Below are 27713 nucleotides of genomic sequence, written 5' to 3' on the forward strand. Positions count from 1 at the left end.
CTAAAATAGACAGCGCTTCGGTATTCTATGTCCTCTGAGGAGAATGGCTTGCCCTCTTGGGCAGACCATTATACCAGTTAACCCTTTAGGCACCCACTTCTCCATCTGAAACACAGGCAGAGGGATGCACACAATGGTGTGCAAACCTACATTTTCTAAGATCTGTATCTCTCTTCTCCCTCACCTCCCCCCCCCCCCAAAAAAAAAAAAGAAAAAAAAAAAAGATATTTTGGTGATATTCCAATACTGTAATTACCATATCCAGTAATGGCCAATGAACAAACCACTCATCCAACACATTGTTTTCTTAAGTTTCTTGAAGTTGAAAGATAGATTTGTGAACTTCAGTATTTCACCCACGTGTTTTTCTCACCTTCTCATATTAAAACTAGCCACTTCCCATGGATCCAACAGCTTTTCACTACCTGTAATGCTGAGGGATTAATGCTGTTGTCTTTATGTATTAAAAAAAAAATTCAAGTAACTTTCTTCTAAGTAAACTTATAAATTTAAGGTCTACAGTGGAGAATTAGCATTATACAAAGAACATCTGAAACAATTCCATAACACCAGGCTAAGTTTAGATGAAGTTATGACTGCAGTCACACAGATCTTTAAAACATTGATTTAAATAGGATGAGAAGATGAAGTAACTGACTCAAAAAGGTGCGTCATTGCAATTTTGTTAGACATTTTAAAGTGAACTTGGTTGTAAAATAGTGATTTTTAAAATGCCATGGTGATTTCACAGCACACATTATAGACAACAACTCCAAGTACTGGCAAGAAAATCTCTCAAACATAAATACCCAGTGTATCACTGGGCATTTGTTTATGCAAAAAGAGCAAATAAAGGAATAGGATTACTGATCCTGGGGGGAACTGTTTCCAACTTACGTAAGCAGACATTTGCTAAAGAGATTAAAGCTTTATATTAACCGGATAGTAACATACAACTTTTAAAAATGGTTTCAGCAGCAAATTCAACATTAAATAGAAATTATCTCCATGTCTAGTACATCCTTTTAGAAAAACAAAACTTTTCTGATGACTTAGGTTAAGAATTCAGGTCTCCCTCCATAGAAGACTGCATTGAACCACTACTGCCTAACCTGATTTTGCTTGTTAGAACTCTTTCATTTACTTTAAATTAATACATATTAGCTCAAAATGTGAACTACTGCCAAGGGGTTCACTGGGGGACTGGGATACGTTCAATTTTCTGGACTGAAACAGGCAGAGAAGGGGCAGTGTTTCTAATTGTGGCAAAGCATTGTCTTTTTCCCTTGAAAAATGGAGGAAAAATGTGCATATTCATGGAGACAAAAAAATCCCCATACTTATCGGTTCTAAGGAATTGCATCAAAACCAAACCCATGTCTGTAAGAACTAAGTAATTTATTTCTTAAGGTGTTTGGGGGCTGGAAGGAATCCCAGCTTGAAATAGTGGAAGATTATTCAACAGAAGGGCCTACTATTTTGCAAATGTACCTGTAGAGAAAGATACGTACTTGCAAGTTGCTTACAGACTTGTCAAAAGTAATTTTTATCCCCTTTACTTTGTAAATATGTTTAACTTCTTCAGCTGTTTCTTCTCTCAGAAACAAGAAGTATTGCTTGTACACACTATTGTAATAACAGTGTTTCATCTATTACTGACAGACACAAAAATGTCACAGATGGAGAGACAGGAACAAGGATTTAGATTGGGGGTGGAAAGTCCCACTTCAAATCTGTTTCACAGTAAGTCTTTTAGCAAGGTCAAAATATTTTTTCTTTTAATGTTACTCACTGCAATCTTTGCCCTTCCTGGTTAGACCTGAAGACAGAGAATCTAAGCATTTATCCAGATTTGAAAGAGCTTGCCCAAAGAGTATGAAGGCATCAAGGGAAGGCAGCATACCAAAAATACAGCTTAGCAACTCACTAGGAGGGACAGCAGTTATCTAACACCACAGCCTAGGCAGCCCTCCCGTTCAGGGAGATCATTGCTTTGGATGAAAACTACTGTTCTGGCGTTATTACCTGCAGAGGAGAGGTAAACAACTTGTAAACCCCGACATCCAATTGTCTTGATCCAAAGGAAATTCCCTGTTTCTGATGGTGTTACTACTCAGAATTCCTCTCAGATGATTTGGTTGCAAAAACAAAGGCTATGTTGTGCATATTGATTTTCAACTCACTTCCTTTTAGTAGTGACCTAATTTCTTCTGAAAGAATGAGCCTACTACCAAACGCTAAAGGTGAACTAAGACAAAAAGATTCTTACAAAGGAATATTCTCAGCATATCCTCTTTCAAAGACATTAGAAATGTCATGAGTGCAGTCACATGCCAAAACAGTGATAGTCTCCTCACCATTACAAAAACCACCTGGCAGTAAAAACCACCACTCAACTCTAATACAGAACTTTGCCTTCCAGAGATCTCAAATAATCTTAGAAAGCTGGCAACAGAGCACAGAGAAATCATGTAATTTGCCACAGTTAGTTACAGAACTGAAAAAAGAATGACCTTGGAATAGAGTAGGACCAGCTCTAGCCCAAAGTAGCAGGATCACATCAGATTGCAGGATCACCTCCAAAAATAGGTTAAACCCCATATGAAATTCATCAGTAAAATAATGGGCTGTCCAACTGGAAGTCATATGAGAAATATTAACTTTGTGTAGTAAAAATTATTTCTGATGCTTCTGTCTACAATCAATTGTTAACTAACAACCTGAACTCTAAATAAGCCACCACTTGTTTAAGGAGGAAATATGCTGTAAATTTACCTTTCAAGAAGTGCATGGGAAGAAGATGAAACTATAATTCTGAAATTTAATAACAGATTTTTCTGGTATAAACCTGGCTTTAAATTACGTTTTATTTCCAAGTGGTTTTCATTTTATTTTTACAAGAACAATATGAGGTGCATCTGGCCTATTACATACTTACACAACAGGTCCATGAACAGTTCTTTTTAACTTTAGGAGGGTCTATTTCCTTCTTGCTCTACATTTGATACTTTATATGATCACCTCTGAGATGCCCTACAATAAAGAGATGGGTCAATGAAAATGAATTTGAAGGAAAACAGGTAATAAATTCTAAAGAAACAAAAAGTAAACACGAACCATAGAAACACAATACCAGTAAAGTATTTGCAGTCATGAGTGAAATTGATTCAGGGAGCAGGGTTAGGGTGTTCTTTTTCTTCTGACTGCAACAGCAATGACCATAAAATGTTAACTAGACTCTCAGTGAACTATTTTCCACTTCCTTGAAGGATGCAGGTTCTTTTAGCACAAGATGCAAACCAAAATATTAAAAGATCTGTAAACTACTACATCCTAAGCCATAATGGCTAATCCTAACAAAGACCATCCTTTATGTTACAGCGAAGAAAAAGTTTGCATCTCCCAGTACAGTCTTACTAAAGTGCTTTGTAACATGGTCCTACTTTCCTCCCCATCCCAAAGTCTTAAACTACAGAAAAGCAAACCCAGGTCTGTAGGACCTTGACTGAGAGCCTACCCCCTAAGCTGCCAAGAACCTTAAACACAAGTATGTGTGCTTTGAGTAACTCTCCTCTGCCTCACTGTGCCTAGTCATTGTGCAAAGGTACATAATGATCCCTATTAAACTTGTCTTCTGGAAATTCATCATAAATTCTTCCTGCTCTGCAATTTAATTTGTGCCTCTGAGATAACATTTGAAGTCAGGTATTGACATCCCTGACTGAGCAAACAGCTTACATCAGGTAACGTCCTGGTTTGCACACTTATAGAATTGACAAAATCCTTTTTCTTGGAAACCATGTTTAAACAGGCAGTCATCCACAGCCAGTTCTGTACTGTATTTATTCTTTCCTTCACTTTCTTTAAGTTAATTTACTTTCTAAATAGAAACATCCATTCCAGTTCAATGTCAAGGTGCAAAGGTATATTTTATTTTCTCTCTACTGCTGAGAAGTGGAAGCAATCATGATCTTTCTGAAGAAAAACAACAATGAAATAACCAAATAAATGAAGAAGTCCATAACGCTACAGGCAAAGAAGAACATAACAGGCAGCAGCAAGTGTGCTGATACTCTAGCAAGTGAAATGACATGTCTTCCATTGGATATTACAATAGATTAATATAACAAAAGTGCAGTTGATGCTTTTAGTTTTAAGTTCAATCTTTCAAGACCACAAAGTACATTAGTCCCATAAACTTGGCAGGATCAGTTGAAATTCAAACACAAAAAATAGCAAGTGGCAAGGAAGTTATGGAGAGCAAAGCAATAAAAAGCAGAACAACATTGGCACCAGATCCCCTTAACTTTCCTTTGCTTCCTGCTCCTTCAGAGAACTGAAACAACCTCCACAGAAAGAGCAGATCCAGGACCTGGACAAACACCAACCCAGAAATATGGTTAAAGCCTGGAGTGACAGGAAAAGGGGGAATGACTTCAAATGAGTAGGTTTAGATAATACGAAGAAATTCTTCCCTGTGAGGGTGATGAGATACTAGACCATGTTGTCCAGAGAAGCTGTGGCTGCCCCACCTCTGGAAGTGCTCAAGGCCAGGCTGGACCAGGCTTGGAGCAACCTGAGATAATGCAAAGTGTCCCTGCCCATGGAAGGGGGCTGGAAAGAGATCATCCTAAGGTTCTTTACAATCCTGGTCATTCTATGATTCCAAAGCACACTTAATTGGAACAAAATAAAAGATATGCTACAGAGAACTCAAGATGGAGAAGTTTGTCTAAAGACAGGAAGAGACTACAAGTAGTTGGAGGTAGAAAGAACAAATTTTTATACCTCTATGGGTTGAAATTTAGTTTACCACATGATTATTAGAGAACAAAAGAAGTTTAAACCTAGAAGATTGAGTCTGATGTAGGAACAAGAGAAAACCATGGTACAGATACACATTTGCATCCTTCAAGATTAAAAACAGACACTTAATTGTGCTGTTGAAATAAAAGCAACTGTCTGTTCTTTTGGTTTCAAAAATGGTTACTTACCAATCTGCAGTTTGCAGCAAAGGGCACGTAGCAGAGCTATTTATAGAGAAAGATGCAGTCACAAACACACAAACAAGCTGCCCAGCACAAACTGCTAAGCTTTTGCTGATGTCCTCCTCCATCATTCTGGAACAGCCATTTCTTGCAATACTTAACAGTGCAACCACACTCAGAACCCTGTAACTGAAAGACTTTTTCATTTGCAACGTTTCTCTAAACACACTTAGAAAATTTTGGGATAACATGGTATTTAATGCTAGTTTCTAAACAAAGTTTTCCAATGATCGCTCTTTCAAAAGTTTTTAAATAAAAGTTTATTACAGAAATTATTTTGAACAAAAAAAGACAACAGTATCTCTTGTAATTTAAAAAAAAAGGTAACATTGTATTCATGCCCTATAAGGTGAACTGAAGAAACGCTACAGGTATTTCTTCTGCTGTCATTCTGTGACGCTTTCTAGTATGGATTAACTCACATCTGCATCACAAGAATTAAGTATGATCAGTCCCTTTCCATGCTTCTCTCCAGAAAGTGCTGCATATTAACAGAAAATATTGCAGACAAACCACAGGTCTATTCATTCTGCAGTATTGGAACCAGTGTCTAGGAAAGAAAAGAGAAAGTGAGACTAATACACACCCCCACTGAAAACAGAGAACCAACAGCATTCTCTAATACCATCCCCAAGTTCTAAAGCGTTCCCCAAGCATTTTAGAACATGTTCTGTACGTACCCAACTCCCTCTGCTGCTCTCAATGCCATACATGAACTGCTTGTGCTGTTTCCCTTCACTAAGCAACACTGAAAAGAGCCAGCACAAAACTCCAGGGCTGTGCACACAGATGCATTAAAAATACTAAAAGCTTTGCTCTAACACGTAGTGATACACAGACCCTTCACTGCAGTCAGCCACAAGCACATCTGGCTATGAGCTGCTAAAGAGAGAGGCTTTTGCACATCCAGCAGCATAAGCTCTGATGGAGTGTGGGCTATAGCTTATTATGCATTTTGAAATAGATACAAGAACAAGCGTGATCTTCATAAAGCAACTGAGAACAATTCTCTGTTCTGAATCACCACTTTGTCAGAATCACCAGTTAACACCAGTGCTGCTTTTGATACACTACCATTACTGCTTTCTTGTTTTTAGAGCTGTGGAAAAAGTATGTAACTCAAATACGGAGAACGACAAGCCAGCGTTTACTACTGTTCCTTCAACAAGTCAACTTCTCGTGGGAAATAAAAACCGGTTGTAATGTTAATAGCAACTTCAAGTCAGCCAGTTGTTTAAATCTTATCTGCACAATTTATCAAGAATGAAAACGATTAATACCTGGAAAGTAAGGTTTCCTCCACTAGCTATAATAAGCACACAAAAACTAAGCAGTAAGATTATATGCTTGGCTAATACCAGAAGTTGGGCAAACAATAAATTCTGTCAACTCTTTAGAACTACAACTTGAAGTGACTATTGTAATCGTGCCAGGATCAGGAAGCCATGAAGAACCTGTTTCAGAGGTCTATGGTGCATTTAAATAAAGCCTTTTCCATGCTCAGTTCCTGCTTTCAGCATCACTCTCCAAGGACGAAACAAGTGGCACCATTTCACACAGCTTTAGCAATACTCTGCCACATTAATGGTTTTGAAAGTTATAAAGCAGTTTGTCACTAAATTATTTTTTCCAGTAAAGAATCTCAAGGAACATGGACAAAGTAATCCAGTCAAGCAGATAAGGATTGTAAACTCCCACAAGCAGTGTATATACAGAGGGTCTGCTGGGCAACAAGTAAGTCTTATGACTTGCAAATGCAAGCATAAGCTTTTCATGGGCTTGTGTCCTCAACTATCAAATCCAGAGAATGATGCTTAGACACTTTTTCTCAGACAATTCCTTGCTCAAACAGTTGAAGCACCCTTCAGATTCAGTAAAACATGGTGCTATCCTAACAACCAGGTTAATACTAGAAAACTCACCACACAAAAAATAAAGATTACTTCTGACTTTCTAATTGCTCTAGTATTACATACTTCCCAACAACAGGTGCACAGCAGTCCCTAACACAGTTCTACCTCAGTGCTTATGAGTCAGGGAAGCATTTAGCTGGCTTTTGTTTCATCTCTCATCAGATGTAAAAGGGAATGCAGAGCCCTACTTCTAAGTCATACAATCAATCTGGCTTTAGTAAAACACTTGGTCAAAGCTTTCTAAAAACAACCAAGTTTCATGTCTCAGCCTATTTATATCGTATTTCATACTTACTTTTTCCATCACATGCTACAATTTTCACTTTATCCACTTTCACAAGTTCAGTGACCTCCCTAAATTCGACATCATTCAGTACAAATGTCCATACGTTGTCACAGAACCTGTAAGTGTTCAGAGACCCCTATAAAAAGACAAAAGACATTTTCAATAGGACGCATCTCAAAAGCAACAGAAAATATGATGAGTATCTACTGAACTATGTCCCTTCTAGAACAAGATTTGCTACAAAGCCAACAGTGGACCTGAATGCATACAAACTGGCAAGCAAGAAATTCTGAGGAAAACTGGAGTTTAAATGCCCTCCAGTGGCTGAAATTTTCAAGACCAGTGATGTTACAGGTTATCCAAGGGGAGGCTCCTCAGGCAGGCTAAGAAGTTTTACAATTTTTCTAATAGGTACAAAGGATCAGTAGCAGAAAAAATTTCTTAAAATATTGGGCCATAAGAAAAATCAGCTACAGCAATGATCATAACAAGATGTGGATTCTGTAATTGTTTAAAGTAGTAGCTTCAATAAAAAATGATGACAAAACTGACATATGTGACATAAAGGGGTATGCCTCCTATTTGACATATTACTGAGAATGTCAATATGGAAAACTTGTGGCCTTCACTTCTACATATTTTAAATTGATATTCTTGAACTTAAGCTCCAAGTAACATTTTTAAAATTTATCCACTAAACACATGCTAAACTGTTTTCTATACCATGCCACACATACAAAACAAGTTAAGTGTGCTAGAGAAATTATGCTATTTTTAACATCTCTATATTGTTTAAAAATCTAACATCTTAGGAGCCCATATCATTCATGTGTTCTACACAGACTGTAGAGAAGTATTATGACAAAAGTTAACAGGAAGCTGGGGTTTGTGGTTTTTTTTTTTTTTCTTAACATTACATTCAAGCTGACATTTAACAACTTGCTGGCTATCTAACATCAATTAGGGTGGCTGACTGGGAATCCCCTTCTCCCCCAAACTTATTTTTCTATGATACCTACAGAAAATAGCTACAAAATGAGCCAGTGAAAGGGTAGATCTAAAACTCTCTCTTCACATTACTCACGTGGCTGAAAATCTAGCCTCACCTCACTTTTGCTAGGGACAGCTGCGAGAAGCAAAATCTCCCTCCTCATCTGCAAGACACTGAGGATGGCAATGTTATCCATCAAAAAAGCATTTCCCTCTTCCCTGATTCCATTGTCTAATTTTCGCATTCTTTCAAAAGATCCCTGGCAGAACTAGGTAACGAACCTTACAACTGCATACAGAATATACATGTAAACAGTCATTATTAGACCCAAAATGGACCTTCTTAAGTTCTTGTTTAGAGAACACAGCTTTTAATGACATTCTGCATCAACACTGAGCTCCTGTATTTCATGTAAAACTATCAGATATAATTTCCTTACCCTGAAATTGACTCTGTTCCTGACTCGCTGTGCCAGTGCTGAATTTATAGCTTTATCAAACTGAAGTAGCACCTGAAGGGCCAACTGAGGTGTGATTTGCTGTGACTAAAATAGTTTCAAAAAAAAAAAAAAAGTTTTGAGTTGTTTCAAAGTAAGTTTAAACATGCAGTAAAAGTTAAAAACATCAAAACAAAGTTCACATGAAGCAAATCTCTAGAAGATCAATCGGCAGAAATATTGTTCCTGTATTTATTTCCATTTTTGTATTTAAATTCTGTGTTACACAAAGATCTCTTATAATAAATATTTACTGGAAATAACTGGACGAGCAGCAAATTGACTGCAATGTTCCAGCTTAACCTGGCTGTTCATTTACTGGGCCACATGAGATTATGCCACTTTACATAAAACACTTTCCTTCACCCAGAATGTAAAGAAAAAGACATCACAAATGAATAGAGTACCAAACCCTTATGATTTCAATCAGTAAGTTTCCCAAACATTGTCAATAAGTACCCCGATCCAGGAACCACAAAGCCGTTCAGATAAAAACCTCCGTCTTTATTAAGCTACTCGCCCAGACCCCAAGCCCCCAACCTGTATGAGCTCATCCAGACTCTCCTGAAGGCTGTTCCCCAGCGTGGTGTTCCTATACAGCTGATAGGCCATGGTTCACGGCGAGGGCTGGACACGTCCTGGTCATCCACGGCTGCGCGCCTGTGCTGTCCTCGCTCTCATTGAAAACAAACAAAGATAACAATAAAGCCCTCTACGCGCAAAGCCGAGCCGGCCAGGCACACGCACAGCAGGGCACGCACAGTGTAAGAGGCCACCCAGCAAACACTGCCCGACACTCGGGCGCGCTCCCGGCGGCGGGGCCGCGCCGCCCCGGGCCGCACAAGCGACAGCCCGGCCCGGCAGCGCTGCGGGAGCCATCTCGGCCGGGAGCCGGGCACTGCGCGGCCCCGCCAAGCCCTACCCGGCCCGGGCCCGGCCCCACCGCCGCCCCCGGGGAGGCCGCCCCTGCCGCGGCCCCGCCGCTCCCCCAGCCCAGCGCCGCCATCGCCCCTCACCGCGCGCGGCCGGAAGCGCGGCCCCTCCCGGCGGGCCGTGGCCCGGAAGCGGAACGGCGGCGGCGCCGGGCCCGCACCCACAGCACCGCCCCGCCCGCGCCTCGCCCCAATCAAACACGGCACCTCGGACAAAGGCGTTTGTTTATTGGATACAGCGGCGTCTCTCCTAATTAAGAAAGACCCCGTGAGTAATAACCGCTACCCCATTCACACACGTGTTTATCACATTACCCCGTGACGCCTTGGAACACAGAAAACAAGCTCGTTTAAAAAGAAAGGATCATAATATTGTTAAGAGGTAGGTGAAGAGTCTTCTACTTATATTTTTTCTATTAAAGAGACAAAGGAAAATAGTCACACCTGTGAAGAGTGTTACTAGACCAATTAAGCCAGTTGAGTCATTATCCATGACTCACAACCTGTGCTTTTGCATGATTACTGCAGCTTCATTTTGTTAAACACTGCACGTTTCCCATTAGCACATAATAAAGTTTACAGACACTAATTGACAATGTAATCGTTCTACCTTAACCCTTCAATCTACCATTCAACCATTAGAGCACCTTACTGCTCAGGCCTTTCTTGTTAATAAAAAGGTTTTGGTAGATGACTAAGAAACATTGCAGAACTGCAGAGCCACTGGTAGACTAAACATCTGTCCTTCATGAATATTTATTTGTAATTATTAACCTGGAATTCCATGTTATAAATATTAACTAGCAGTTGAACAAGCTAGAGTAAGGAACTCTAAGTAGAGTTAGAAATAAGGACTTTGGGAAAACACTCTGATAGCTTCTCTTCAAATAATTTTCAATACTAAAAAAAAAAAAAAAAAGTTCATTTAAATCAGAGTAATCTGGGCAGTTCAAACTGCAAAACTGAAAAAAAATCTAGTTAAGCAAAGAATGGCTTTAATTTCACTGATCTCAATCATGCTTGAAGGGAATGATGAAAAACTAACATGACTGCACCCTCTTCACAAATGCCCTTTTTTCCTGTTAGTTTAATGTAGGTAATGAGATGTGATACAAGAAACTGTAGTTCAACTTAGAATTTTGAAGCTAGGAAAGCTGCAAGATATGTCTTTCAGAATATGAATATTTAAATATTCCTTACATTTCAGAGTACTACTCTGACTAAAACCAGGTGTCCTTGAAAAGTATAATTACAGCACTTTTTTCAAGTGTCTCTGACAAGCAGTCAGTGAAACAAATCCTCTAGAGAATGACCTGCATCCACAAGGACTAAGTAAGAATTTTCACTGCAATATTTGTAAGACTTCTGTGGTTACAAAAAGCATGCAAGTGGTTATCCCTCTCCTCTCTGTTCCTCATATGAGGTTTATCTGAGGGAGACTGGAATGACTTGAGAATTAATCTCCAAAGACAATAGCTTTTGAGAAGACATGAATTTAAAACCAACCTTCTACATAGTAAATACTGTATAAATCTGTAGGATACACTGACAAAAATCTGACACAATGAAATACACTTTTCACCAAAAAACTTCGTCTTGTGACACAATTGACTGCTGAAAGTTTTAAACTGTCATTAGAGTGCTTACAGGTATGATGCAACAAAGTTGCTGACACATGCTAACAGATACAGGCTATCACATCCTAGTTGAGGGCAATTAGGAGTGTAGCTACTGTCTCAGTACAACGTTCCTCACAGCAACTGGGACTGTTCTTCACTTGTTTACTGAGTTAAGGAAAAAATAAGCCAGACTACATTGTTATGAACAAGGCTACATATTATCCTAACTAGTTCTATGCTTCTTGGAATAAAAGTTCTTCAACATCCCAAAACCTCAAAGACTTCAAGCTGTTTCAGCACTAAATCCTTACACATCCCTTCCCATTACCTTCCAACAGAACATGGCCCTGCCATATAACACAGACCAAGAACATTCAAGCAAATCCAGAATCTACTCACATCAGTTTTCAATGATGCTTATTGCAGAACCTCTTTGCCCCTTCTGAATTTGCCCTGTTGCAGAAATCAGTTTACGAAATGCCACATCGAGAGGCCACTGGCCCAAACATCTCTATTTCAGTTGTGCACAGGAATAATGAGATAGGTAATGACTTATCACTACACATATAAATATATATAAACTAACAAGACCTCTAAATCAGAGTTAAATTAGAGACTCATGAAATCTTTTCTTGACAGGGCTCACCAAATTCTAACAAAATGACTCCTAATTTTAGAAGGAAGTGTCATTGAAAGGTGAATTCTTTATATCTTATCACAAAGTGATTCAAGTTTTGAAATAATTTTTATTAAAGTACGACATTCCAACTTTTCATGTTTTTAAATATTAAAATATATTACATTATATTATAGATTTCAAAAAAGATAAGTTTGACAAAACATTACCCATAGCTTTGGGACCACTTTGCTTTTTGTAAACATCCACCTCACCACTAAATGATGAGCTGCAAGAAGTCAGAGGGGAAAAATTCTTTAGCACACTTCTTTCTCAAGCTGCGTATCTGTTGTGCCGCGTACTCATTCACAACAACTTATACTAGAGAAATAAACCATTCATACCCACATACATATTTCCAAAAGAAATCATACTACTGCAGCATGAAACTGTAGAATCCTTGACCACCAGGAAACACAATAACAATCCCATCCTTTGGTAAATATGGCATATACTGAGGAATGGCTACTCTGTACTGCACTATACACATAGGAAGCAACAGGACAGAGAACTACAATCCCTCCACTAAGAATATAATTTTACTGAGAATAATCCTTTTATCAGTTAGGAAAAAATGGAAATGAGATAATCAGAATGCTTCCTGTTTAGCTTAGGAAACATGCAAACCCAGTAAAACTCAGGTTTGCATGGTCATACAGACCATACTGTGAAAGTACCAAAAATAAACAGGCTGCAAGTGCCCCATGTACTGACTTGAACTTTACATTAATCTGATTCAGCATCAAAATTGAACCAGGAGATAAGACAGCCCCAAAGAAAGTGCAATTGTGTTCTGCTTTCCAGAGCAAGATCCAAACCTGATGGAATGAATGCAAGGCAACTTGGCATTAGTATTGCCTGTTGTGTGAACACATCCTGCACATCAATCTCCTTGAAACTCTTATACAGAAACTACTGCAACAAAAGGACTTAGATCTTGAGATGAAAATATCTGAACTGCAGACTTAAACTTCCAGAGACATGAGCAATTTTCCCTCACCTAACATCCATATGCTCTCAGAGTCTATACAGGTATCACGGGAGACAGTAGATTAATTGTTACTTGGTAAGTCTTGACCATGGAATATCTCACAACTGCTATTTATCAGTGTCAGGTAGTAATCTGAATGTAACTTTTTTTTAAATAAGGTAACTGAGTAACATTAACTATAGTTAAGAAGTGATATTTTTTGGCATGAAGACAAAATTGTGAGCACAACGAACGTCAAAAGTAAAGATTTAATATACTTTCTACAACATTATATTGCTCAACCTCTGAATGAATTTATTTGCATACACCTGCCCTTACATGGAAGTTGCAATGTTTATCAAAAGATGTTACAAACTTTTACAACATATCAACCAGTGCATTACTGTTGTCCCAGTAAACCTATAAACACTAGTTATGTGTCCAAGAACACCTCTTACAGACACAGGTTTACCACCATTGCAGGGAGCGAAAACACCCCAACCTTTCAAACACTTCCTAAAAGTTAAATCAGTACTGGTATCATGTGCCTAACAGCTTTAGAAATGGATGTTTCATCTGCAAGAATGACACAGGTAGTGTAAGACTTCTCACATTTCTGCCCAAAAAAAGGTATTGTGGCTAGAATACCTGTGTAACTCCCAAGTTCTACTGAGCACGACCAGAGTTCCTGCTAGTGACAACCAAGATTCATCCATGAAGAACTGCAATGAACTCATTTCCTACTGCTAGCTGAGCCAGCCTTGACGTACTGAAGCAGAATCTAAATTCACAACTTCAACTGAAAAAGGTCCGGTATCTTACCAGGCAGACATTTCAGCTTTTGTGGTTTAGGCTTAAACCTTGTGGCCAACAAACCGCCACCCACAGAACTGCAGTTCTGCATCCTGAATGATGGACTGAAAGACACCAAAGATGAAGCTCACTCTAGTGAGGTAAAGGAGTGAGCTTGTATAAGGTTGGTGAACAAAAATAAGGATCTCTACATTTGTGAAAGCTAAGTTAATGTGATTGTTAATATCCAAACAAGTTTTCACAACAATGAAGAAATGCACTTGACCATTTACAGCAAAACAGATTTATACAATAACAACAAGTAACTTACGGCCTTGTCTACCTGCAAATGAATTCCTTCAGCAGGTACACACAATATATTGCTCAGTCATAAAAATATATATATATTATCTCTTTCCTTTAACATTTAGGTATATAAATATTTTACTGAAGAACATGCATCATTTAGATAAACAGTTGCAAGAACATCCTCTGAAAACATAGAGTTCTTTGCCATTTAGCAGTATAAAATGATTACATAAACAGCAATTAAAGTCAAGACAAGGCAATACAGCAGTAAGCAGTTCATTGTGTGCTAGTCCAAGCACCTTTTGCAAAAGATTATATAATACATACACACAGAGAATGCACTGTAATGGAGCACAAATGGCATCATTCCATCTGCATATTCTTCAGTCTTGTTTGGACTCCAAACCTACTGTTCACTTTTCTGCTCTTGTTTTCCATTCAGCTCTTGGTCAACTCTGCTTAGCAAAGAAAGCAGTAAAATTAAACTACATTAACATAGTTTGATAGCGCATATATTAAGAAAAAACTATTAACCTTAACAGGAAAACATGAAGCTTTTACATGGGAAAAGTTTTAGTAAATAAATATTAAAGTTTTTATTTAATGTAGTCATGACGTTTGGGTTCTTTTCAATATCTATTTTCCTACCTTCCCCTACAAATTAATTAAAATTGTTAGGAAACTGTTTAAATAACTATAGCACTTGAGAGGAAGCATTTAAAAAGTGCAAGTGAACTTTGACTACAGAAGAAAAACGCAGGGCCTGTGTTTGTAGTAACAAATGCAAGCAGGAACACAAGCTTACAGGTAACATGACAGTACTGGCAAGCACTACCACTCACTCTGATGAGTTCATATGCTGCAGAATAAGCACTGGATTACTGGAGTAATTACGCCAAGAAGGTAACAGCGCTAGTTGAATCAACAGAAGTGAAGAGGCTCCTTAACTGCAATACTTTTTCTATTATGTTCAAAGATTCTTGCAATTACCCTGGAAAAATTCACCATCATGCTAATAAAAGTGGGTTTGATTTTGTGCTTTAGTTTTTAGTATCTACCTTGGGACCAGCAAACAAAATGCTGCTTTGCAAAAACCAGCAGATGACTGAAAGCCCTGCACAAAATGTACTTTTCCTCTTTACAGTAAGAAGAGGATACAATCTTGAAAACATCTTCTAGCAAACAGGTTGTGCATGGAGGTAAATTAATTTTAAAACCAACAGCAGTTCTAAAGTGAGAAACTAAGACCAAGTTTGTCCTCTAACAATCTGTCTAACATACCTGTCTAGTCTCTCGAAATATAACCAGCCAGTTTTTCAAAATGACAGCGCCTTTAAGCCATGAACCCATAAAAAGGAGCTGCTTTCAACCTGATTAAAGGCTCAGTATCCAATTCTGCCTGTGATCTCTATATATAATTTTCACCGAGGAACATACTACTTTTTACAAAAGTGATGGTAGTAAAGTTATCAACCAGGACACTAAACAGTGCTTGTTCTACAGGAGATTTTAAAAATTACCACTTAATTGGAATAATTCTTAAAGAATGTTCAACACATCACTAAATTTACATGTGAGCTTTCAGAAACAATTTTAATTCCTTTTACTTCAATCTCAGTGTTCCTCTACCCAATTCAGACAATAAGCCTTCCTTAACAGTTACGCACACAAGGGAAAATAATTAAAAAAACTCCCAAAGTTAGCAGCAAAATCTTTCAGTACATTTGTTAGTGAGTGAAAAAATAACACATCCATTCAAAAAAATTCATCAGCTGTGAAATAGCTTGAATTGTTAGCAGGAGACTGGAAATTAACAAAACGTAAATCCAGTATTTATTACGAAGGAACATAGGCACTGCAAATACAAACAGCACTAAAATACTAATTTAGATTGCATCTATGCAAGTTAATAACTAAAAAGGTAGTGAATACCAAAAATACAAGATTCAATATTACAACTTCTTACAGAGTTGTATTTCTGCTAATACATAGCTACAGCTTAGCACCTAAATACAGCTCATCTTCAGATATCAATTCCTGTTAGAAACAGTGAAATTTGATTTAATGGGTTCATACAGAAGCACTACTTTTTGCCTCTTGAAGACTTCCAAGTTGAGAACCCATGCATCCCCTTAAAAGTGAGCATCTCACATAAAAGCATAGTAGAAACCATGCTCTGTACACCCAGGGTGAGTCCTTATAGATTCCATACTGCCTGCAAGTACAGTATAGTTACTGTCATGCATAGAAACTTGGGCACTAGTGCATGTTTATATTTACAAATGCTTATTCCTTTATGCAAGCCAATCAGCTGGGAGTTAGTTGCAGTGCAAATTGTCTTATCTAGATGCAACCCTAATCAAAATATGCATATACCTTTTCTGTTTCTTTCTAAACTTTTCTTCTTCATACCTTGGTGAGGAAAAGTTTTATTTCAGTAAATATAATATATGAAGGCCAAAATCAACAGAAGCTGCAAACCACTATTAGTGTCAATACAATTTGCAGAAACTTACCAAATTTTGAAACTGATATAATTAAGAAAAAAATACATTGTACTTCCAACATTTACTAGCATTAAACAAAAAGCATTAAGTTACTATGACATAACAAGTGAATTCAGTATGACCTCTGTGGATACAAAAATGCTGCTAACCAAGGATTTTCTTGCTATTTTCTAAGTCTGTGAGAGACTTTTCTCTCATGCGGAAGAGGTAGCAGGGAATGTAAACAACCAAGCCACCTGCAACCTTGAAAAGTCTTGTTTATGGTATAGTAGAAAAATATTTTGACAATGGATGTTTTAGGATTTTGGCCAATCACCCCCAAGGGGTGGCTGATCCTTGTCCAATTAGACTATGAAGAAAAAAGTCTATAAAAGAGTTCGTAAAATAATTAAATAAATCAATCTTGCTGCACAATTCCTGCCTGCTGGATCTTCTCTCCTCCTCCTCCCTATGGCTGCGGGACACGGTGATATACCCTAGGGCCCAGGCCTGTGGTAATAACCTCTTGTATAGTGCTAGCATTCATCACTAAAATTTAAAGTCTGTATCCGTAACAGCTTGAAGCCAGGCATAATCCTCCACAAAAATCTGAGAATTAACTCTATAAGTTAACCAAGTCCAGCCTTTGCAGAACAGTTAAAGGTTCATCAATATAGAGAGGAGTCTTTTAAAGCTTGGAATGACAGTCTGAATATTCATAACACATCTGTAAAACACCAGTCAAAAAAATCCTAAAGACAGCACAAGGCTGCCTCAGCTTTGTCATGTCTTTCACCCCCCTCCCAAGAAAACTGTTTTTCTGTTTTACAGTTAAATTGTGGAACTGATAGCAGCTGGATGTTTACTGAAATAACCAGCCATCTTCAGGGGGCACAAGGCTTTGTCCAGCATGGATGCGCCCTTCTATGTACTCAGTGACTCTGGGCCACCTTCCCCCAGTTTGCGCTCACCTATTATGATGCAGGCAACACAGGGTTTGTGTGTTATACCCTCTAATAGGCCAATCAATTTGTCATCAGAATTGTTAGTGTTTTCATCTGGTTTTCTTAAGACCCAAGTTTATGGTTTCTACTCTGTTACTGCATCCCAAAATGCTTTTGACAAAAGGATCATCAGCTTATTTGAGAGCAGAATTGTGGTGATGTTAAAATGGGTATTTGTATCTGGACAGGAAGAAAAAAAATTACATTGATACTGTCTTCATGTCCTTACCAAAGTAGGTTAAAACTGCAATGGGTATAGATCCAGCATTTTCCAGTCGCTGCTTTTCTTTTAAATGAAAACCCAGTCCAAGTGGTATTTCAGCACTTAATTTGTTCCAAACACTGAAGACATTATAAATAACTGCAGTATCAACATGCCCAGAATTTCTCACTCACAAGCCAGTTTAGTACACACACTAAGTGTGTACTAAGCAGAACAACTGGAACGAGACCTTCTCTCTAGAAGGCTTAATTCACACTCCACAACTTATCAATTGCAGAAAGCTCCACTGTGAAAATCACTACACATTAACCTTCTGGCTATCCATGCTACTCCATACCAAACTGCCTTTAGCAATGCAGTCAAACACAGACACTCCTCCTAGAGACAGCAATGATCCCAGTTGAAATCATTAAGTGCTATTAAGTGTTACATTCAAACCAAACACTGATTACAACATGTACCAGTCCTAAACCATGATCAGTGTAGAAGATGTTGGAATAATAAAACGTACTGTTTTATGCATTCTGGGATGCCAACGTATTCCATGGGGATGAGTTCAGCTAGTTCTGCCAGGGTAAAGACATACCTAATTTTTTGGCTGAATTTTGAGCTGTGGAAGAACAAATGCAGGGTACAGTTACAACTTAAACATTTTTCACTAGGTCAATATTAAAACAGTCTTTTAAGTTCAAAGCAAACAGTTGTCAGAACTATTTAAGAAAAATCTTCCAGATATTACCTAATAAAAGGTTTTGTGATGGCCAGGAGTGTTCTGATGAACCAGGAAGGATGAACTATGATCAATGATTTCAGATTTTTCCTTAACCTGAAGGATTTAAGCAATGGATAATTACTAGAACAAAAAGGCAGCATGACCTGGGGTTTTTGAATATATAAGAAGTATGTTTTTAGAAGCACAACTGTCACATAAACATAGTATTCTGACATCCCATTATTAGAAGTCAACCTCTATCAGAAGAAAAAAACACTACACAACTGTAAAATAAAAACTAAAGATTCAGTATCAATTTGACAAAGAAGTAACGTTCCAAGGAGAAGCTTCTTTGAATCTTTTTACACAACTGATGATATAGTGGTTCATAAAGAACCCCACTTATTAACCTGGTATTAATACAGTAAGTTGTAAGGATATTCTACAAGATAATACTCAGTATTCTAAGAATACTATTTTCACTAAAAAAAAAACCACCCTGAGTACAAGAGCAACAAAAGATATACACAAACCCCCCAACCAACCAAAAAAATCCACCACACACCACTACCCAGGCATGTTTATAGCATCATCCTACATTGTCTAGCTTAGGAAGAGCTAAGCCAATTTCCTTCATCAAATCTTAACCAGAAGGGACCAGACACCACATTAAAGAGCAGTTTTTCCTAAATATGTCTATCTCTGAGTATGTGAACATTGTAAGAAAACACTGCAGAGCTTCTTACCGTCTATCAATTTGCTGGTAACATTTCCTAAGCCAGCCTAAACTTGGCATTTTTCTCCGTGTTGTTGCACCATTCAGGTAAACTATCATATAGTTCTCTGCTACTAACAGCTCTAAAGTGCCAATTACGTACCTGGAGAGACAAGCAAAGAAAACTTTAATATCCACAATCTTCATCTGAAAGCAATTCCTAGTAGTGCTCAAATATATTAAAAAGAACAAAAACCCAGAAAGGCAGATGATGACTTACTTAAATAGATTGTCCATTAGGTATCTGTAGTTAGGCTGGCTGCTCTCAGGCATGAAGCAAACAGCAAACACAACAATGGCATTTAACCCATCGCCGTAATACCCTAAAAACAAAGAAATGAGCGGCAGTAGTGACAACAGTGACAATACACTGACTACACTTATGCAAAGTCAGGTACATTCAGCAAGCTTTTTCATTATTTACCCAGAACAGATTTACAAACATCCATATGGACACATTCATACATTTACAGAAAACCTCAAGGTTTCTTTTTCAAGTTTGTCTGCTTCTAAAGCAACAGCTGAAGCTGGTATCAATCAAACACCGTACCTATAACCAACATTTCAGTATAGAACCTCAGTATATTTAATAACATCTTAAATTATTAAAGTTTAGTCAACTTTTCTTCCAACCTAAACTTCACAGACTGTTGGAAAGTGTCATGAATTGATTTCTGCCTTAGTAGATCTATAGTTAATGTTTTCAACAGTCTTAAAGCCAAAAAGTTAGGTAGCAGTTACACTGTAGGACAGAGTAAATACATCTTATTACAAAGGTGCATTTTAGTACATGTCACCACGCGTGCATTTTGGAACTTCAGTTTAATAGAGAAAAAATTATTACATCAACCATATCTTAACACTGCAACAAATGAATCACCACAAGTCTTTATGCCCAAAGCTCTTCCTCTGCTTCCCCAACTCAGTTTAAAGTAGTAGTTGCTCAGCAGTTCCCCTGAGCACGTCACCAATCCTTACCACCATGACTGATAACTTTTTTGTATGGTTCAATTGCCTTCATGTCCACCCTATGGTCCTGTTCTCCGATCCTAAACATTCGCCAGCGTCGACCATCATCCTTCTCCTCTGCCACAGTGTATTCAGCCAGTGATCCTTTCCTAATGACATCAGTAGTTTTTGGTTTTGGAAGATCATCTACCAAAATTAGAACATGTTGATGACCCATAATGAATACCATGCATAGTGACAATCAGCTATAACACAAGTTAACCACTTTGCTATCTGATCTATTTTGGTATTCTTCAGCCAGTCAGACACATCAGCTAATGTAATGGATATTTTATCAACATACTCATGTTGGCAGTTATCTGTTGACTGTAATTTTCTCTGCTACAAGTATGTGAAAAATTTCCATTCATGGAGAAAGCCTAATTAATTGTAGGCTTTCAGAACACAGACCTCATTGAATTTCACCAAAATAGACAAAGTGGTTAACTCCAGTGAGAATTACAGAGGTTGCTTGATCACAGATTTACATGAAGCATGATTTAAAACATTGAGGTACCTTGCAAGCAGACATGCAGGCAGATCTATTGAAAATCAAATCTAATTCACGAATGTGTGCAATCAAAATATATGAAATTTATGCTGACAGCAATCTGTAAGACGATTTGCTCCAGTGAAATTACGATTCTTGACTTTGTTGCACGGACCTTACCCAAAGCGAGAAAAACCTACTGCAAGTTAGTTGTCTGTTCCCAAGACAAAGCTGTTAATTGAAACTATCCTTCCAGGAAAATGAAGGCAGCAGCATTAAAGGAAGAAAAGACAGAAACCCTTTTCAGCCACTTTTAAAAACAAGACAAAAACATTCGGAACATTTCCTTCGCATCACCGCAAAACTAATCCTAAATACAAATTCTTCTTCATTAAAACAATGAAAATCCTTTACCAAGGTAAACACACAGTCTCTGCTAAGAAAACTTCACCTGCAATATGCCTTTAGCTATTTTAAAAACCAAAACCATCCCCTTATTCTAAAGAGTGTTTCTTTCTCCACAGGTAGTGCTTCAAACGTAACAGTGAAAAGAGAACTTCCTGTTTATTCAGGAATTAAAATTATTTTATTTTCAGGATAAGAAAATAATAGAGTTTACATGTTTACTTATTAGAGACATTCCTAAACCATGAAGTTTACAGACGTTAGAGACTCCAACAACTTCCACAACACAACAGTTCCTGGCTTCCATAAAAAGGCCTTAAAACATCACTAAGATCCAAGTGTAAAATTTGTGCTTTAACTCCTACACAAAATATTTATCTCAAATAAAATTTGTTAGAATCTCCAGGTTTTGCCTGTAAGATAAAACCCCTATTAATGTCTTAAAACTGAGATCATTACTAGTGTGGCTGTAGCTAAGTTAACTTCCTATGAAGTCACTGCAGAACTACTTGACACACAGTAGAGGCTTTTCTACTGCCTCCAGTCAATCTGGAAATATGCAAACTCTAAGGCTGCTTTGCCATTCTCACCACAGGAAGATCTGAGATCAGGTGTTACTTAGTATTTTTAAAAATACCATTCAGTCCTCCTTAAGTTGCAATTCATCAATTTCTGAGTAGCTAATCTATATCCCTTTGTTTGGCTCTCTCCATTTAAAACCCATTCCTAACACATGTAAAACACCTTGGGTACTTTTTTCTGTTGGGTGGTTCTTAAAAACTTACTGCAACAGAGAGGATTTTCCATAAATTCAAGTCTTATAGATGCACATATAGGTGATCTTCACCTAAGTTTATCTGCAGTTACAGCTATTAACTGTTTGCCAGTTTACTAATCAGATGAAGTCTGATTTGCTCTTTAGAAAGTCACAGCACCTATTTCTAATTTCAAATCTAATCACTCCCTTTGTATTTCTCCTCTTTTAATGTTGAGTCACAGCTATTTCTTACTAGAGAAATGGTCAACCTGCACATAAGAAAATGCTTTAGAGCATCAGACAAAAGGACCAAAATACTCACCTTCCCATTCAAATTCATTGCTATTTTCTGAAGGAGTATCTAAATCATCCAAATCGATCTCTCCACTCTCATCCAAGTCATCAGACAAAACAGATTCCTCACTGGGATCCAAAGTTAAGCTAATATCTGGAGCCATTAGTTTCTTCCTCAATTTGGTTCCATTACCCTCTGTATCTAAAGAAAGCAAATTATTTATTTCCAAAGCTAAAGCAAGTTTACATAAGCGTATTACTGAGACAGAACAGCACAGTCCTTTCTCATAATGCATTATAAATTAATGCCCATAATTTAAACGTGGTATCTTTAAAGTCCCCCTTTAATAGGGGATGGACAGAACAGCAGGTAAAAGTTCTCAAGTCACCAACTGCACACACAGTATGACCAGGGTGCCACACCACCAACCATACTCCCTGCAGAAGAAAAACCTGAAGAGCTGCCACCACCTCAGCCACTACTACCCCTGCCTGCTGCATCCAAATGTCCCAGGAACTGTTCCAGATATTACAGTGACTAAGGCTTGCAAATAATACAACAGAATCACGTCCCTAGCACTTGCTTTTGTTAGGCTTCAGTAACATCACAACCATCTTTGATAAAATAGAAAATAATATACAAGCAAAAAAAAAAAAAAAACTGACACACAACAGTGAGGACAGAAAATTAAAGAATCTGTTCTGTGAATATACAGAACACTTCAAGGCACAAGGCAAATACTTGCATGATTTAGACAGCAGTTGAAAGCAAGGAATAAAATCAGATTACCAATCCAGCACTGGAAATGCCCCAAAAGTAAAGCAGACAGACAAAACCTAAAAAATTTTAAAACGTGAAAAACCCCAACCAAAAACCCAACCAAAAAACCCCCAAACAAGCAAAAAATTCGGCCCCTCCCCACCAAGGAGCTTTAAAGCAGCCATTTAAGTAGGAAGCAGTCAGCTCGACTGGAGTGGAGTGTTCTTACTGGCTTCACTTTCTGTTCCAGTTGCAGCCAATGTATCAGACTCAACAGGATCATCCTCTGGCAGGGGCCTGGGACACAAAGTAGAAATTATTTTTACAAAACTGCTTTTACATTTTTTAATGCCATATATTTAGACTTACACACTACTAAAAAATCCCACTATGGGATAGTACTGAACTAACTTTACTTACAGCCTAAGTTCAAGCTTTCAGTAAACAAAACACCAAAGCAGCAGAAAATTCCTTTACAGCATTCAAGTGACCATCCCTTCCTGTGACAAATACCAAAACACTGACTACTACCAGTGTGTCATCCTTAAGAAAACTTGTCATATTCTTGCTTGACAAAATTTGACTTGAAATAAACTACACAAGTAGTTTAGTCATGTTATCATAGAATGCCTCTAAAATCAGCTGATTTGGGTTTTTTCTATAGGCCCAAGCATCAGTAGCATTTTAAAGATTTTCCTCAGGAATTTTGCTTAATGAAATATTTGGGCCATGAAACACTGGTAATAATATGCAAACAATGTAGTTGTAAAATATCATCACAGAAAATAAACAAAGCCAAGCTTACAAATTTTCACTTCAGAACACTGAAAACTTCAACAGTGGCAATCCTGAAGAAATATGCCACAAAACCTTTCCAAAGCTGCCATATTAATGGAAAGCACTTCAAGAGACTACTGAGTATTAGTTCACCAGGAAGACTGAGAGGTAGCTTATTGTTGATGTTATGTGTTTGACCCAAATTACTTTAAAAAAGAATTCAAAACCTTGGAAAATCTTCATCTTGCCACTCTTCCTTAAACTCAACGCCTTCCATTCTCCAGCCAACGTGAATTGTTAACAGAGACTCCTGATCAGGAAGAACCGCTGGTCTTCAGCACAATGGGCTAAGGAGGAGCTGCAGGAACACAACAGAAGGTGTTAGTTAGTTCAATGATGTGGTAATTCCCATACTTGCAACACATCCTTTAACTTTCATCAAATTAAGGTGTTATGCAGAATAAAAACCAAACAACACAGGGAAAAGTTTTTTGTTTGTTTGCATTTTACTTCTTTTTTCTTTCCAGACAAAACCACTCATGGAATGGTTTATCATACAATAATTTAGGTTGGAAGGGATTTCATGCAGTCAAGCAGGATCAACCTCTCAGCTGAAATTAAGGCCTTAAGCAACCTGTTCCGTCATTTATGATTACACCAGTTAGCTCCAAAATGTAACAAACCTGACATGTCTCTAGATTCTATAGGAGGTAATTAATAAGTGTGTATTTTGAGAAAAAAAATCCAGATGGTCAGATCTAAAATACAAGCCGTTTGAAAAGAAAAAAACCCAAACACTTTAAAGATAACTATTTAAAAAAGTGTTTTCAGAGAACTCACCCTGTGATGTGCAAGTAAAGCTGTATTTTTTCAGGTTCACCCATCACCAGCAACGAGGAATCCCCAATAATGGAACATGATAAACCATTCTGCTGACATAAAAGTCCAAACCAGTTGAAGCTCTTGGCTGTGTTGGCTCTAAAGATTGGCAGAAGCAGGTAAACTTATCAATGAAGGTGTTAAGAAAACCAACATTAATCAAAACAAGAAACCACGGTATTTTGCAAAGAAGCAATCAACACAGAACACCAGTAAGTACAAAGTTTAAATGCAACCAATACTGCTTATTAACCCAGAGATATAATTTTTTTTACATGGCTGAAGAACAAATTACACTTACTGTTCTGTAGGATCAGCTTTCCTTTCATGACAAATCCAAATTTTTCTTCTCCTGACTTAAGCTTAATGCTTAAAGCTACACTACACAAGCAAATTAATAAAGAAAAAATAATTGATCTTTCTGTAAAACTGCAGTACTACAAATTAAACTCTAATGATCTCATTTTAAGCCTCTTTGACTGACATTTTCCTGCTTCCCTCACACAGAAAATTTAAATAAAATTTCTAAAGGTAGCAACCTAGTTCCACTTAAGGGCCAGACTCTCCTTGTTTGAGACATTCAGCACCAGCACCTCTCAGCTGTTGTTCTTCAGCAATGTGAAGAAGTTGCCCCAGTGAGTGCCCTCCCAGCTCTCCCTCTTTCTGTTCGTCCTTCCTGATAAAGCACTGTTTGGAAACACAAAGTTTCGCCAAGCCTCTCACCAAGCTGATGATGCTCTCAGCATACAAGGTATGGATACTCCTGGGTACCAACCTGCTGACTGCAACAGTGAGTTTTAAGTATTTGCTCAGAGAGAAGATCACATTTGGATCAATAATAACAGTGAATGCGTGCGTAGCTCTCTATGCATGTGTTTTGGGACATTAAGACAAAGCCCAAGGAGTTTCCCCAGGGACCCTCAGCAGTCAGGAGAATGCAGTGGTTACCATCAGCATGGAATGAACCAGCTGATGCAAATATGCAGGTGACTGTAAACCTGAAAAAAAATCTAAATAGATGACTTCACTCTTAAGGGACAGAAGATTGGCAGTAAAAACACCCAAACTCCACCCTCCTCCTCAAGCCTGTCACTGTGCTGGTGGCTGTAAGACACTCCTCTTGAGCTCGCCTGCACTGCATTCCCTATACAGCTCCCACACAGTTTAAAGCACGGGTTTGCTCCAAGACTTAAACAGTTTTCTTCACACACTTTTGAAGAATACCAAACACCAAGTAACACCAATTAATTTCAAATGGACAGCCTTTCAGTGCAGAAGCAATTCCACCTGCACTTACTTCATTACACTGGGATAAACCTTTTGTACTAAGACAAGAGTTTAAAAGCTATTCATGCTGTTATCTAAGCTTAAGGTGCCTTTATGGAACACTCCTCACACTACTTGCAGAATTCTCACCAGCAGCTTCTCATTAAGGTAGATTAGAAAGCAATCATTTGCTAAATACCACACAGGACTACTGAAAAAACAACTTACAAGGCAAGCTCAGAGTTCAGATAAGACTGAATTTAGGTTTTCAGCATCCTACTTAACACGCAGACTAAGTAGCTGTTTTGGATGTTTTGACTTCAAGTCTCACCTATAAAAGCATCATCATTTGTCAACTAGAAGAATGAGAAATTAAGAAGAAAGGTTAGAGAAACTCTAACTCAAGAAGGTTTAAAAAGTGATGACTTCAGAGTTATTTTACATCAAATAATATAAATGCTTACAAGCAGGCAAAAAAAAGTCTACTTCTGCTTATACAAACTAAAGCTGAGTTTAGAATAGTCTTCCTACCACTGCTATTTAAAATAAATACGAAGTTTAACTTTGCAAGACAATTGCAATATGGCAAGCATTTTTACTGAACAATGTACCTGATAGGCAAAGAACAGAAAGCTGTCTCCATCTCAAAAAGTCAAAATCAACTTCAAAACAAGGTCAGCCTACATTTTTCCCCCCCATATTTCACCCTCACTGTGTCAACAGGAACATTAACTGACAGTCAAGTTAATTCCAGGTTCCAGGCATTAAAGAGGTGCCTTTAAGAGTAATATTAACATTTGATTTTACAGCAAGCCTAAAGCAAGAAACAGGCACATTTTCTGGTACACAAACCCACACGATACAGCTCACTGCAATTTCTAAATGTTTCTATAATTCCAATGTTTTTTAGAACGTGGCCAGATTAGCCATAAATCCAGAACATGTTTCCCAAACCTGAAGATGGACCTCCACGCTTTATCACTTGCAAGTTTGCAAAATGGGGCAATGCAAGAACTATCGTTAATAACAAATTAATTGTCTCCTCCTTCTCCCTTCTCTCAGCATCAAAGCACAGAGAAATCAGACAGCTAAAAGAGAAAATTTCTGAAAACTCTTCTTTCCTCCCGAGGATACTACTTTAAACTCCACATCCAGAGCAACAGAGGGATCTGTATTTCTGCACCACTCAGATTCATTTAAAGGTAAACACTAACTTCTCAAAACAATCCCAAACAATTTATACCCTGCTCAGATATTCCTTTATAAGACTTAAATATGCATACAAGTTAACCAGAAATAATCAACCACTATTTAGTGCATTGCATTAGCAACAGGAAACCAGGAGGAACTAAGACAAAAAGCACTAGAAAGCAACTCTGACTTCCGCGACACGGCTCTGTACCGCGCGTTCGCTACGCCTGCAGCGGAACAGCCGCTCTGCTGCGAACTCTTGCAGGGCAGGGCACGGGATGTTCCCTTCGGAGAGTTACGCGCTCACAGCTCTTCCCTCTGCGGCGGGAGCGGCGCGGGGGAGCCGCAGGCTCGCCTGAGCGGGGCCGAGGAGCCTCCCGGCCGCGGGGTCCCTGCTCGCCGCCACCGCCGCCCCGGCCAGGCCACAGCGCTGAGCCCGCCGCCGGCCCCCGCGCACCTGCGGCCTGGCCGCGGGCCCGCCTCGCCCCGCGCGCGGCCCAGCCGCGGCTCCCGGCCCGGCGCTCCCGCCCCTCGGCGGCCGTACCTGGCGGGAGCGGAAGCAGGCTGCGCCAGGGGCCGCGGGAAGGGCCGGGCCGCGCTGCGCTGCGCTGCGCGCCCGCGCTCACCCGGAACCGCATCCGCCGCCCGAGTCAC

General features: G+C 38.6%; 2 protein-coding genes across 7 annotated transcripts; both read right to left on the minus strand.

Moving 5' to 3' along the window:
• Positions 1-3910: 3910 nt before the first annotated feature.
• On the minus strand, positions 3911-9364 carry GTF2A2 (general transcription factor IIA subunit 2). The gene is made up of 4 exons (XM_048317297.1): positions 9275-9364; positions 8678-8782; positions 7257-7383; positions 3911-5598 (listed from the first exon to the last, which is right to left on the minus strand). Exons 1-4 carry the CDS (start codon positions 9344-9346, stop codon positions 5573-5575), a joined length of 330 nt encoding a protein of 109 aa, XP_048173254.1. The 5' UTR covers positions 9347-9364; the 3' UTR covers positions 3911-5572.
• BNIP2 (BCL2 interacting protein 2) lies at positions 9322-27685 on the minus strand. Of its 6 annotated transcripts, none has more exons than XM_048317291.1 (12): positions 27604-27685; positions 24564-24701; positions 23951-24081; positions 23176-23243; positions 22215-22388; positions 20211-20387; positions 19453-19555; positions 19204-19335; positions 18485-18571; positions 18257-18355; positions 16409-16444; positions 9875-14487 (listed from the first exon to the last, which is right to left on the minus strand). In XM_048317291.1, exons 3-12 carry the CDS (start codon positions 23998-24000, stop codon positions 14439-14441), a joined length of 975 nt encoding a protein of 324 aa, XP_048173248.1. In that variant the 5' UTR covers positions 24001-24081; positions 24564-24701; positions 27604-27685; the 3' UTR covers positions 9875-14438. The 6 variants fall into 6 exon arrangements, with proteins under 6 accessions (XP_048173252.1, XP_048173248.1, XP_048173250.1 ...); XM_048317293.1 differs by lacking the exon at positions 27604-27685 and adding an exon at positions 26097-26217; XM_048317290.1 differs by lacking the exon at positions 27604-27685 and adding an exon at positions 24904-26071.
• Between the last annotated feature and the right edge of the window lie 28 nt (positions 27686-27713).

This window comes from Corvus hawaiiensis, chromosome 13, assembly GCF_020740725.1.
Source record: "Corvus hawaiiensis isolate bCorHaw1 chromosome 13, bCorHaw1.pri.cur, whole genome shotgun sequence".
NCBI lineage: Eukaryota > Metazoa > Chordata > Aves > Passeriformes > Corvidae > Corvus > Corvus hawaiiensis.

Excerpts from the sequence above, each read along its gene's own strand:
- GTF2A2 (XM_048317297.1), bottom strand. The coding sequence starts at position 9,346 with ATGGCCTATCAGCTGTATAGGAACACCACGCTGGGGAACAGCCTTCAG. Across the intron at positions 8,783-9,274 it reads GTCTGGATGAGCTCATACAG|TCACAGCAAATCACACCTCA; the intron begins GTTGGGGGCTTG and ends AAACTATTTTAG. Across the intron at positions 5,599-7,256 it reads TGTAGCATGTGATGGAAAAA|ACACTGGTTCCAATACTGCA; the intron begins GTAAGTATGAAA and ends TTTCTTTCCTAG.
- BNIP2 (XM_048317291.1), bottom strand. The coding sequence starts at position 24,000 with ATGGAAGGCGTTGAGTTTAAGGAAGAGTGGCAAGATGAAGATTTTCCA. Across the intron at positions 18,356-18,484 it reads ATCACAAAACCTTTTATTAG|CTCAAAATTCAGCCAAAAAA; the intron begins GTAATATCTGGA and ends GTTCTTCCACAG. Across the intron at positions 16,445-18,256 it reads ATCCCAGAATGCATAAAACA|GTATGAAGAAGAAAAGTTTA; the intron begins GTACGTTTTATT and ends TTCCTCACCAAG.